Below are 14,226 nucleotides of genomic sequence, written 5' to 3' on the forward strand. Positions count from 1 at the left end.
CACACGGACAAATGTGAGAAAAGTCACCCCCATATGTTGCAGACACAGAGTCTGTGAGGAGCTGCTCCTCCAATCAAAGATTCTGTTCGTCCCATGCTCGCTGCTCCAGCTCCTCGAATCACAGGTCCCCTCCCTCCTGCTCCTGCTGCCCCACCAGAGACAGAATCTATGATTGGAGGAGCAGCAAGCTCAGAAGGGAGGGAATCTGTGTTTGAAGGAGCTGGAGCAGTAATTCTGGCCAGTCCCGTTGCCACAATGCAGGAGGCTTTTGGCTGCGTCATCACCAATCACTTTGGGAGGAGGCCGTTTTGAAGGGAGAAAATTTGCAGAAGCGTCGGTTAATGGGAGTGTTGAAGGTCCAGGTCCGATCCCCAAAAAGGAGCCGCTGTCTGGTAGGCATCTTCAATCAGTGTGAAAGAGCTGGTCAGGAAATTTGTACTATTTTGTGGTCACCTGCGACCTGAATGAAACCAGAATGAATATCCATGTTCTTTAATGCAGTGGCACATTGGTCATGCCTCTAAGGAACTCAGATGGCTAATGGCTTGGTCTTCTGAGTGACACATAAAATGTTCTCCTGATAACTAACCAGAGCTGTAAAGGGTTATTTATGCTTCCTAAGGCTAATGTTATGATCCCAGCTGAGGTTACTACTGAACAAGCCAGGTCCTGGGGTGGAACCCAGCTTGATAGATCCTAACTTTTATTTTTTGCTTAGAAACGTGGAGGGCAGCTACTGAACAGAATCACAGGAGTCAGCTGATGAACTTTTAACAAAAGAATAAAACATTTATTAAACAAGAAATTAACTATATTACAATACTCCCTCACACACAACTATACCCTTACAGATATATACAGATTCGTAAGGGTGACACAAATTACAAAAGCTACCTTATACTCTATTGTTCACAGTAAATACACAGATCATGTACCAATAGGCGACCTGTGGTCAGACACACCACACTCTGAAATCAAGGGACAGATGCCATCCCAAACAGATGCTTTGGATCTCTCCTCAGCTACCCCTGAGACACTTGTCACACCGTGAGCCAACCGGTCTCAGTGAACTCTGTCTCTCACATGAGGGTTTCCAATCTCTAGTCTTGAAGAGCCTGCTTTCGAATCTTCTCCCAAATGACGCTTTCTCTCGGACGTCTTCCCCAACGGCCCCCCCACCAGGATCTCGAACTCTCCTTCTGGTGTTATTCTCTGCTGGTTCGCCACGTACATTCAAGCTTTGCCTTCCATGCACACAGTCTCAGATGCTCAGCTGTGCCAACAGAACACCTCTGCTTCACATGCTCACAGTAAAGAGTTACAGACCTTCGGTTGTCTCCTTGGATCTTCAGGCTTCTTGCAAGCTTATTTTGCTTTCAGTCTGAGTCCTGCACCTTTCTCCCTTTAAGCTTCCTCTCTGCTCCTTGCTTTCACTTCCACTGAACAGAACCTTTTCCAGTTTCCTATTCTTTTCCTTTGACTAAAGGTCTTCTTGGGACTTTCTATTTTTTCCCCCACTCCCTAGTTTCTGGGAACTTCTCCTGCTCTTATGGGAAATCTGCTTTCTGCAATGCCCTCTCCTGTCTAGCTCCTCCTGGCTCCTGGTTTCAAATGAACTAAAAAACTGCTGTTCTGTTTCTCCCTCTCTCCCTTAGGCTTCCTGTTGCTAGACAAGAGTCTACTTCAAGAATCATAAAATGTCATTAGAATGCAGGCACCTTTTAAAATGAAACTAAAACTCAAGTTTCCCCCTTGCTTAACACCACATATACAGACATACAAATTAAATTTAAAGCTAAAACTCATTCCTAACACCCACAAATATAGTTTAAGTTAGTTATCTCTAGTTCCTAACACTAATCCCACAAAACATCTCTTTGAAATATAAACAGTAAAGAAAGAAAAAGTTGGTACTGACATGTTAATATCCGAATGATAGCTTTACGATCTCTTGGAGCTATGTTCTATCTGAGTTTCTTTTGTTTTCGATTCATTAAAGATTGATTCTCCCCAACCAATTCCATTTGAGAATAAAACACCTGTCTTTTATTTTTAATATGGGTATAAAGAACATTTAATGTTCCTTTGCTTCATTGATCTATTAAACTATGGATGATCATGAGAGAAAGTGTATTAGCTTGTAAAAAAAAAAATCACTGAAATGTGAAATGTTTGTGAATTATACAATTTGTCATCTGATGGTTAGCTTGGTGCTGAAGCATTAATTTTGAGTGTATTCTCTTTGTTTCACACTTGGACCTTTGGAAGTCAGTATCCTGACTGTGTTCGTCAGCACTCACTTTAAACAGAAGCATTGAGGGAAAAGAAAGTTGAAATTCTCTGTTCAGATACCATGCCCCGGGAGGGTGTTGGCAAACACGCACCTCCATGTTAATCTTACTTGAGAGTCATGGATCATCTTTGTTGATGGCACACTCATCCAGTTTGCGAGACTCTTTAGAAAGTGCACCCTTTGTCAGACTCAATCTCTTTACCATCGATCTTTCCCAGCAGCATCAGACTTTCTAAATCATGATTTCTAATTACATGCCCAAGAAATTCCAACTCTTCTTGACCTTGATCAGCAGAGTTATTTTGGTCTCAGATTTTACTAGCACCTCTTCAATGGTAGTGCTGCTTGTCTTCATTATTTGCCTCAAAAAGCACAAACCTGCAACTTCATTTCTTCTCTTGCTTCACTGATTGTCCGACACTCGCTTTCATATGTCAAAATTGGTGTGATGTCGCATTCCAGGATTCTGAACTTTGTTTTCATGGCTAATTTTGATCATAATCTTTTTCATTTTTTTGAAATGCATCTTTGGCCATCTCAATCCCTCATCTTAGTTCTTGGTCACACTTTCCATCCGACGTTAATATACTTCCTAAGTAACAAAATTTGTTACTGTTTAAACTTTTCATTCTTCACTGTTATCTTACATTCTGGTATGATTTTCTTTTTGGACACCACTAGACATTTTGTTTTCTTCAGCCTTTTCTTCTCACTTTCACTCACTACTCCATCCAGAATCTTTTGCAGTTTGTCTTCAGGGTTGGCAATACGAAATGAAAACATGCAACATATGAAATAGGAGGAGTAGGCCATTCGGCCCCTGGAGCCTGCTCTGCCATTTAATAAGATCATGGCTGATCTGTTTGTGTTTCGAGTTCTACATTCCCATCTACCCCTGATAACCTTTGATTCCCTTGCCTAACAAGAATCTATCTATCTCTGCCTTAAAAATATTCAGTGACTCCATTTCCACTGCCTTGAGGCAGAGTTCCAAAGTCACACAACCCTCAGAGAAAAAAAATTTCTCCTCATCTCTGTCCCAAAAGGGCGACCCCTAATTTTAAAACAGTACCCCCTAGTTCTAGACCCACAAAAGGAAACATCCTTTCCACGTCCACCTTGTTAAGACCATTCAGTATCTTATATACTTCAATCAAGTCGCTCTTCACTCTTCTAAACTCCAGTGGAAACTAGCCCTGCCTGTCCAACCTATCCTCCACAACCCGCTCATTCCAAGTATCAATCTAGTAAACCTCTTCTGAACCGCCTCCAACGCATTTACATCCTTCCTTAAATAAGGAGACCAAAACTGCAAACAGTATTCAAGATGTAGTCTCACCAGTGACCTATATAACTGAAGAACAACATCCTTACTTTTATGTTCAATTCCTCTCGTAATAAAGGATAGCATTCCATTAGCCTTCTTGACCACATGCTGTATATCAGTGTCATCAGCGTATATTATTATAGTTGTAACCTCCAACTTAAATATCCAGGAAGGTCTTCAATCTCTCTATGAATATTTCGACTATACAAACTGAATAAATCTGGGGAGAAAACACACTCTTGTCTGACCCCTCTTTTAATCTTCACAAAATCGCTTAGATCATTCTCAACTTGAGAATGCAATTTGTTCCCAAAGATTTTTTATGGCTCTAAGATCTTTGCCATCAAGGTCAAGAGGCTATATCATGCTCATCAATTCTTCATGTTTCACCTTATCCAATGCCTTACTATAATCAATAAAATACATGAATACATCCTTTTTCATCTCTGTGGCTCTTTCTGATAGCATGCAAAGCATAAAGATAGCATTTCCTGTTCTATGCTTTACAAAACCACATTGAAGAGGTGAAATTTCTGGCTTTACCTTGCTTCCGGCCCTATTCGTTATTCAGTACCTGAAGAAGGACCTTAGTGACGTGACTCATCAGGTGGAGCTCAACATTCAATTGCCCCGAGCTTTTCGGGAAGTACAATAAATATTGATTTATTTAAGTCTTCTGAGATTCAAGAATGCTGCCAAGTGCTAATTGCTTGCTTTTCAAAAGGGGCTGCAGATATGATACTCATGCCCATTAAGTTGCCTTGTGCCAAGTAGTTAGAATTTTCATTATGGAAACAGTATAGGAGATTTATTCATAAATTTAAAAAAACCTTATTTATAGACTAGACACACACACACACACACACACTTATCTACCTAAAGAAGGAAACCCTAAAGAAGTTCACCACAAATGCAGAAGGTAATGCTATTACATGACTGCATCACCTAATAAAAGGAGCTGGTGAGAATGAAAAAGAAGCTCCTGAAAACCAAAAACTAGCCCCCAAAAATCAAGACACATCCCTCCAGAAAATCTCAAAAAGAACCCTCGGAAAATAAATATTTTGATCGCTGATAGCACAAGCTGCACTGTTCAAAACTTGTCCTTTAAAACTGCAGCCCACGACAACTGTTACAAGGCCCGGTCAGGTCAGGATGCACCATTCTCAAACTATGAAGGAACAACAGCATGCAACCTCAGTTCATGCTTCTAGTACATGCAACCTGAATATCAAATTGTTCTTTAAAACTGTGAAACCTGACTGCCTAGAGATTGATGATATTTCTGCACTTGATGCTGATTTTACCCAGCATACAATGTCAGTTTGGTCATAGAGTGCCCCTAAGTGGGATGTAGAATGACAAACAGCAAGAAAATTAAATGATTGAAACAAACAATAATCTTTACCATGCATTTTTTAGACACTAACAGGATTTGGGCTTACACCATGAGAGGTCCATATATACCGACAGTACCAAGGTCTGAGAGACACTGCAAAGGGGCCATGCCTGCAGAAGCAGAGTCTGGATCACAGTGTGGAAAGAATGTATTTACCTGGAGTAGCAGAGTTTGATTATCTCTCTGGTAGTTTTCTGGGGCAGTAGGACTCAAACCTCTGGTCACTTCTGATGCTATTTTCTTATGACCTTTTGAATACAAATAAAAAACAAAATGCATTTTTGCGATAACACAATTATTGATACGGTATGTGAAGCTTCTCAGGAAAGTAAGGTGTGCCTCAATAATAATGAGAATAAGGATTTTTTTTCACAATGTCAGGTATATTTTGACCAATGTCTCAAATTGTTTCAATGAGTCCACCCGTCAGTCTCTGAAAATCAGAAAGACGAATCGATAGCCCATAAACTGACCCTACCAGTTACGTGACCTAAAATACAGTTGTTTACAGATGACCCGCACTGCCGGTGACTATTTCAGATGCAGAATTCTCCTGTACATCCTAGCTTCTCTTTCCCCTCCTCCCACTGCCTTCTGTAACTCTGTGGAGCCCTTTTTTTTTTGTCCCTGCCTCATGAGCCCTTGGGTCTCCATGCACTCCCCTCTCCACCCCACACCCAACCCTGCTCACTTTTTCTTCATGCAACTCCCACCCCCATTCTGCTCATTAGAACCTACCCACTCATCACCTAATTCAACTCTGGTTCTATGTCGCAGGAATTTCACAAACTGCACTTCAATGTCTGGATTAATTTTCTAAAGCCCATCAGGAGTTGGACTGTGTCTGGAACTCTCCCCGACTCTGGCAGAGCCTGCAGCATTGCTGGTTGCCTGTATAAGTTTAAAAGTACAAATCGCCGTGTGGCAAGATGATGCAACAGCAATAATGGAAAAATAGTGAGAACTGGGCGCTTAATATACCAGGATATAAAATGTTCAGAAAAGATAGAGAAGGAAGAAAGGGAGGTGGGGTGGCAGTACTGATTAGGGAAGGCATTTTAGTGTTCAAAAGAGGGGATGTCCTTGAGGGGGCAAGGGCAGAATCCATTTGGTTAGAGTTGAGAAACAAAGGGTATCAAAAAGAGTATTCTAAAGGCCTCCAAATAGTGAGAGGATAAGAGGCACAAATCTGCAGGGAAATCACTGAGATATGCAAGGGTTGTAGCGTGGTGATACTGGGGGGTTTTAATTATCCATATATCAGTTGGAATAATTTTAGAATAAAGAGGGGGAGAAATTTCTGAAATATGTCAGTATGTTCTCAGCCCAACTAAAAGAAGGCATTGCTGTATCTAGTGGAGCTTATGAAGTGGGTCAAAATTTTTGTGGGGGAAACAGTTGGTAAGAGTGATCATCATATCATAAGGTTTAGATTAGCATTGGAGAAAAGCAAGAGATGATATAAAATAGAAGAGTTTGGAAGAGGGCTAATGTCAATGTGATGAGGACAAGGAAGAAGGTTCTGCAAAGTCAGTATGAGAAGCTAGGTACCAAATCAAGAAGCAGAACCTCAAAAATAATAATCTCTGGATTATCAGCTGAGCCACGTGCAAATTGACATAGGGCAAATAAAATGAAAGATGAATGCTTGGCTCAAAGGCTGCTGTGGGAGAAGTGGGGTTTGTGGGGCACTGGCACCAGTACTAGGGAAAGTGGGGGCTGTACTGTTGGAATGGTATACACCTGAACTGTGTTGGATTTAGTGTTCTTGTGAATCGCATAACCAAGGAAGTAGAGAGAGCTTTAAACTAAAGAAGTGGGGGTGAGGGATCAGCTTGGGTAGGTGTGGCAAATCAAGGGGTAGATTCAAGGCGGTGGACCACAATAGTAGTAAGAGAAATGAGGGTCATAGAATAGCAGGTTGTATCTCTCCTCCCCTTCCTGAGAATACATCAATAGCAAGAGTTTCTGCAGGTATTTAAAAAGGAAAAGAGCAAGTAAAGTAAGTGCCAGTTCTCTAGAGAGTGACGGTGGAGAGTTTAGAGTAGATAATAAGGAAATGGTGGATGAAATGAACAAATATTTTGCTTCTGTCTTCACTATAGAGGATACAAAAAACATTCCAGTAATAGCTGCAAATCAGGAGATGGAAGGGAGAGGGGAACTTGGTGAAATTACAATCACTAGGGAAGCGATACTGAGCAAACTGATGGAGCTGCAGGCTAATAAGTCTCCGGGTCCTGATGGACTTCATCCTAGGGTCCTAAAAGAGGTGGCTAATGAGGTAGTAGATGCTTTGGCGCTAATTTTCCAAAATTCGGTAGATTCTGAGAAGGTTCCATCAGACTGGAAAGTAGCAAATATAACCTCTCTATTCAAGAAGGGAGGGAGACAGAAAACAGGAAACTAAGGAAAAGGCCAGTTAGCATGACATCTGTCATGGGGAGGGTGCTAGAATTAGTCATTAAGGAAGTTATAGCTGAGCACTTGGAGAAACTTAAGCTAATCGGGAAGATTCAGCATGGTTTTGTGAAAGGGAAATCATGTTTAACCAATTTATTGGAGTTCTTTAAAGGAGTAACATGTGCTGTGGAGAAAGGGGAACCTGTAGACAGATTTCCAGAAGGTATATGGTAAGGTGCCACATCAGAGGTTATTGTGAAAAAATGAAAGCTCATGGTGTAGGGGATAATGTATTAGCATGGACAGAAGATTGGCTGGCTGGCAGAAAACAGAGAGTATGCATAAATGGGTCTTTTTCTGATTAGCAGGTGACAAGTGGAGTCCCGCTGGGGTCTGTGCTGGGGCCTCAGATTTTACAATTTACATCAATGACTTAATGAGGAGATTGAAGGCATGACAGCTAAATTTGCAGATGACACAAAGATAGGTAGGAAAGTATGTTGTGAAGAGGACATAGGAGGTTGCAGACGGATATAGATAGGTTGAGCAAATGGGCAAAATTATGGCAGATGAGTACAATGTAGGAAAATGTGAAGTTAATCACTTTGGCAGGAAGAATAAGAAAGTAGAGTATTACTTAAACAGAGAAGGGCTGCAGAATTCCGAGCTGCAGAGGGATCTAGGTGTTCTCGTACAGGAGTCACAAAAAGTTAGTATGATGGTACAGAAAGGAATTATGAAGGCTAATGGGATGCTATACTTTATTACAAGAGAAATTGAACATATAAGTAAGGATGTTATGCTTCAGTTATACAGGGCATTGGTGACACCACATCTCAAATAGTGTATGCAGTTCTGGTCTCCTTATTTAAAGAAGGATGTAAATTCGTTGTAGGCAGTTCAGAGGAGGTTCACTAGATTGATACCTGGAACGAGCGGGTTGCCTTATGAGTAAAGGTTAGATAGACTGGGCCCGTTTCTACTGGGGTTTAGAAGAGTGAGGGGTGACTTGATTGAAGTATATAAGATCCTGATCGGCCTTGAGAGGGTGGACGTAGAAAGGATGTTTCCTGTGGGTGAGTCCAGAACTAGGGGGCGCTATTTTAAAATTTGGGGTTGCTCTTTTTCGGACAGAGATGAGGAGAAATTTCCTGTCTCAGAGGGTTGTGAGACTTTGGAACTCTGTGCCTCTGAAGGCAGTGTCATTGAATATTTTTAAGGCGGAAGTAGACAGATTCTTGTTAGATAAGGGAATCAAAGGTTATCAGGGTAGATGGGAATGTGGAATTTGAAACACAGATTAGCCAGGATCTTAATGATTGGCGGAGCAGTCTCGAGGGGCAGAATGGCTCCTATTTCGTATGTTTAAAAAAGAGATGATGCAGGTACAAGCTAGATACATCCCAACAAGGGTGAATGGTAGAGGAATCAAAAGCAAGGTTCCTTGGATGACGAGATTATGATGAAACAGAAAAAAAGTTGATGATGCATATCAGAACCAGGTCAAATGTAATAGATTCAGAGGGGCAGTGCAGAGGGAAATAAGAATGGCCAGGAGAGAATGAGAACAGAATGGTGGTCAACATAAAAGGGAACCCAAAAATCTTCAATTGGGCATGTAAACAGTAAGTGTGTACTATGAGGCAGAGTGGGGCCTATTAGGGACAAAGAAGGTGAAATAAGCTATGAGTGACAGGACAAGGCTAGAATACCGAATGAGTATTTTATATCTTTGTTTACTAAGGTAGAGGGTGCTGAGAAAATATTGGTAAAAGCAGAGATAATGGAAGCAATTGATAGAGTGAAAATTGAGACGGAGGATGTACTGGAAAGGCTGGCCATACCGAGGGTGGGTAAGTCACCTTGTCTGGATGACTTGGATTCCAGGCTTCTGACAGAGGTGAAGGTGAAGATAGCGGTTAAGTGAGTGGGCAACAAGATGGCAGATGTAGTATAATGAAGGGAAGTGTGAAGTTATTCACTTTGATCGTAAGAATAGAAAAGCAGAATATTTTTAAAAGGTGAGAAACTTGTTAAGTGTTGGTGGTCAAAGAGGCTTGGGTGTGTTCATACAAGCAACATAGAAAGTTAGCATGCAGGTGCAGCAAGCAATTAGGAAGGCAAATTGCATGTCGACCTTTATTGCAAGGGGATTGGAGTACAAGAATAAAAGAAGTCTCGCTACAATTGTAGTGTTTTGGTGAGACCACATCTGGAATACTGTGTGCAGTTTGGTCTCCGCATTTAATAAAAGATATACCTGCAATGGAGACGATACAGCGAAGGTTCACTAAATTGGTCTGTGGGATGAAGGCATTGTCCTGTGATGAGTGGCTAAGTAAATTGGGCTTATAATTCTCTGGAATGAAGAAGTACGAGAGGCAATCTCACTAAAACCTACAAAATTCTGGAGGGACTTGATAGGGTGGACTCAGAGATTGTTTCCGCTAGTCGGGGAATCCAAGGCATGGGGCACAATCTCAAGATAAGGGGCCGATCATTTAGGGCTGATGAGGAGAAATTTCTTCACTCAAAGGGTTGTGAATCTTTGGAATTCTCTAGCCCAGAGGGTTGAATGCATTTAAGACTGGAAGAGACAGATTTTTGGTCTCTCAGGGAAATTAAAGGGTATGGGAAGCAGGCAGGACAATGGAGTTGAAGCCCAAGGTCAGCTATTTGAATGGTGGAGCAGGCTCGACGAGCCATATGGTCTACTCCTGATCCCATTTCTTGTGTTGTGTTCTTTGCCCTAACTGACTGTTTGGTTGGCGATAAGGATTAACATTTACCATTCTTTGAAGATCTAGTTTCAGTGTATCCATGCTGCACAATACGTTGGGGAACAGTGACCTGAAAAATAAATTTAAATAAAGTTATTTCTTGGATATGGCATTGGTGCCAGAGGACTGATGGATTAAAAATTTACACCCTTGTTCAGGGAAAGCAGAGATGAATAAACCAAATAACTACAGGCTAATCAGTTCAGTCACTAGACAGAAAATTACTAGCGAGAACAGTCAGGAACAAATTTACTTCTCACTTGAAGAAGAATATGTTAATAAAAGTATCTCAGACCTAATTTGAGTTCTTTGATTAAGTAACTGAATGGGATGAAGAAGAAATTATAGCACAGAGAGAGGCCAATCAGTCTAACAGATCTATGCCAGTGTTAATGATCCCAATCAGCATCCTCCCATCCTTCTTCAGCTAACTCCATTAATATATTCTTCTATTCCTTTCTCCCTTAAATGCATTCTTGCTAGTTGCCTCAACTGCTTTTGGCAGTAATAAGTTCCACATTTTAGCTGTGCTCTGAGTAAAGAAGTTTCACCTAAATTACTAATTGGGTTTATTAGTGACTATCTTTTATGTATGGCCCTTAGTTTTGTTCTTCCCAGAAGTGAAAACATCTTCTCTACATTTATCCTATTAAACTCTTTTCAAAATCTTAAAGGCCTCTATCCGGTCATCCCTGTTTTCCCTCAAAAGCTCCAGCATGTTCAATGTTTCCTGATGGGTATAACCTCTCAGCTCTGGTATCATTTTTGGTATCTTCTTTATCCCTCCATGCCCTTTATATAATTATGGAGATAAGAACAGTTTACAGTGCTTTAAGTGAGGTCTAACTAAGGATTACATAAGTACCAGATTTAACAGAACTTCTCTGCTTTTCAATTTTATCCCTCCAGAAATGAACAAACTTTGTTTGCCTTACAATTGTCTTATTAACCTGCATTTCTACTTTTAGTGATTTGTTTATTTGTTAACCCAAACCCATCCATTCCTCTGCCTGAACTATTTTCCAAAGAGCATGTGACCTCATCATTCGTCACACCAAAACGTAAGATGTCACAGTTAGCTATGTTGACGTTGCCATTCTGCAAGGTTGAATGATTGAATAAAAATAAGTGAATAGAAAATAAATAGAATATAACATATAAAAATAAAATATTTTTTATTCACTTTTATTTTTATTCATTGTTTTATCTCTTTTTAAAATCCCTTTTTCTATCTTTTTGCCCTAACCACCACTCTCTCCCCTCCCAAAAGGGCCATCTGTCACTTGTTCTACGTTGTTCTTTCAGAGCGCTGACCCTATTAACACATTCTACTATCTTACCTTTATGCCACTATCAGCAGCTTTTTTATTCTTCACCAGGACCATTAATGTCTTGTGTCCATGACATTTGTCAATCTCTCCTTAGTACCCACCTATCGCTGACCTTCTAACCAGCTTTACCTGCTCCACCCCCTTAAACAGCATAAATTCCATCACATTTCTACTTTTCTTTAGCTCTGAAGAGTCATAAGGATTCGCAACGTTCACACTGTTTCTCTCTCCAGATGCTGTCAGACTTGCTGAGTTTTTCCAGCATTTTCTGTTCTTATTTCAGATTTCCAGCATCCACAGCATTTTGCTTTTATCCTTAGAACATTATTGACAGTACGACTACGCCACTATATCCCTCAAAACGTACATTGCTGCAAAGATTAGTGGTAGACCAGAAGATTGGGAAAATTTTAGAAACTAGCAAAAGATGGCTAAAAAAAGAGGGAGAAATTACAGTATGAGAGAAAACTAGCAAGAATTATAGAAACAGCTACTGAAAGCCTCTACATGTACTTGTAAAGGAAAAGAGTAGTTAAAGTGAACGTTGGTCCCTTAGAGGGTGAGACTGGGAAATTAATAACGGGAAACGGAAGGAAATGGCTGACACCTGATGGGTCTACGTCAGGTCCAGGGACTTTTCAGCCATTAGTCATCCTAATACTTTTTCTCTCGTGATGGTAGTTGTTTCAAGTTCCTCCCTCTCTTTTGTCCCTAGAGTTTATACTATTTTGGGATGCTTTTTCTGTCTTCTACTGTGAAGACAGATATAAAATATTTGTTAAAAGCAAAAAACTGCGGATGCTGGAAATCCGAAACAAAAACAAAAATACCTGGAAAAACTCAGCAGGTCTGACAGCATCTGCAGAGAGGAACACAGTTAACGTTTCGAGTCCCTATGACTCTTCACCAGAGCTAAGGAAAAATAGAAAAGAAGTGAAATATAAACTGGTTTAAGGGGGGTGGGACAGGTAGAGCTGGATAGAGGGCCAGCGATAGGTGGAGATTGCCAAAAAATGTCATGGACAAAATGACAAAGAGGTGTTGACGGTGGTGATATTAGCTAAGAAATGTGCTAATGGTGACATTAAGGGTAGAAAGCAGGACGAGCAAGGGACAGATAGCCCTAGTGGGGGTGGGGTGGGTGGAAGGGATCGAAATAGGCTAAGAGGTAGAGATAAAACAATGATAAAAACAAAAAACTACTGACGTCAACTCTTTTCTTCTCTGCCGATGCTGCCAGACCTGCTGAGTTTTTCCAGGTAATTCTGTTTTTGTTTTGAGATAAAACAATGGATGGAAATACATTTAAAAATAATGGAAATAGGTGGGAAAAGAAAAATATATATAAATTATTGGAAAAAGGGGATCGGAAAGGGGGTGGGGATGGAGGAGAGTGTTCATGATCTAAAGTTGTTGAATTCAATATTCAGTCCGGAAGACTGTAAAGTGCCTAGTCAGAAGATGAGGTGCTGTTCCTCCAGTTTGCGTTGAGCGTCACTGGAACATTGCAGCAGGCCAAGGACGGACGTGTGGGCATGAGAGCAGGGTGGTGTGTTGAAATGGCAAGCGACAGGGAGGTCTGGGTCATGCTTGCAGACAGACCGAAGGTGTTCCGCAAAGCGGTCACCCAGTCTGCGTTTGGTCTCTCCAATGTAGAGGAAACTGCATTGGGAGCAGTGAATGCAGTAGACTAAATTGAGGGAAGTGCAAGTGAAATGCTGCTTCACTTGAAAGGAGTGTTTGGGCCCTTGGACGATGAGGAGGGGGGAAGTAAACGTGCACCTTCTGCGGTTGCACGGGAAGATGCCGTGGGACGGGGTTGAGGTGTAGGGGGTGATGAAGGAGTGGACCAGGGTGTCCCGGAGGGAATGGCCCCTGCGGAATGCCGCCGGTGGGGTGAAGGGAAGATGTGTTTGGTGCTGGAGTTGGCGGAAATGGCGGAGGATGATCCTTTGAATGCAGAGGCTGATGGGGTGATAAGTGAGGACAAGGGGGACCCTATCATGGTTCTGGGAGGGAGAGGAAGGTGTGAAGACACGGGAGATGGGCTGGACACGGTTGAGGGCCATGTCAACCACCGTGGGTGGAAAACCTCAGCTAAGGAAGAAGGAAGACATGTCAGAGGAACTGTTTTTGAAAGTGGCATCATCAGAACAGATGCGACGGAGGCGAAGGAACTGAGAGAATGGGATGGAGTCCTTACAGGAAGCGGGGTGTGAGGAGCTGTAGTCGAGGTAGCTGTGGGAGTCGGTAGGCTTGTAATGAATATTGGTGGACAGTCTATCACCAAAAATTGAGACAGAGAGGTCAAGGAAGGGAAGGGAAGTGTCAGAGATGAACCATGTGAAAATATTTGTTCGCAGTCTCTGCCATTTCATTCTTTCCCAATATTAATTCCCCAGTCTCAACCTTCTTCTCATTCACTCAGTTTTCTCGTACAATCTTGCTTTCTCTGTAAACCAGTTAGCCTAACATATGTCTTCAGGAAAATGCTAGAATCTATTATTAAGGAGGTGGGTGCAGGACATTTAGAAATCCATAATACAATCGGGCAGTATCAAAATGGTTTTGTGGAAGCAAAATCATGTTTGACAAATTCTTTGAGGATGTAACAAGCAGGGTGGATAAAGGGGGATCTGTAGATGTGGTGTATTTGGATTTCCAAAAGGCATTCCATAAGATGCCACATAAAA

At 41.5% G+C, this 14,226-nt stretch overlaps 1 protein-coding gene across 1 annotated transcript in view; it reads right to left on the reverse strand.

Moving 5' to 3' along the window:
* The window catches only part of ccdc77 (coiled-coil domain containing 77), an 85,425-nt gene that overhangs the window by 45,147 nt on the left and 26,052 nt on the right, over positions 1-14,226 (reverse strand). Inside the window, exons 4-5 of the mRNA XM_078567542.1 lie at positions 10,212-10,272; positions 5,176-5,267 (exon numbers count right to left, since the gene is read on the reverse strand). Of these exons, the coding sequence (XP_078423668.1) occupies positions 5,176-5,267; positions 10,212-10,272 (153 nt within the window). The remainder of the gene's footprint in view (positions 1-5,175; positions 5,268-10,211; positions 10,273-14,226) is intronic.

The sequence above is a fragment of the Cetorhinus maximus genome, chromosome 22 (assembly GCF_964194155.1).
Source record: "Cetorhinus maximus chromosome 22, sCetMax3.hap1.1, whole genome shotgun sequence".
In the NCBI taxonomy this organism is placed as follows: domain Eukaryota; kingdom Metazoa; phylum Chordata; class Chondrichthyes; order Lamniformes; family Cetorhinidae; genus Cetorhinus; species Cetorhinus maximus.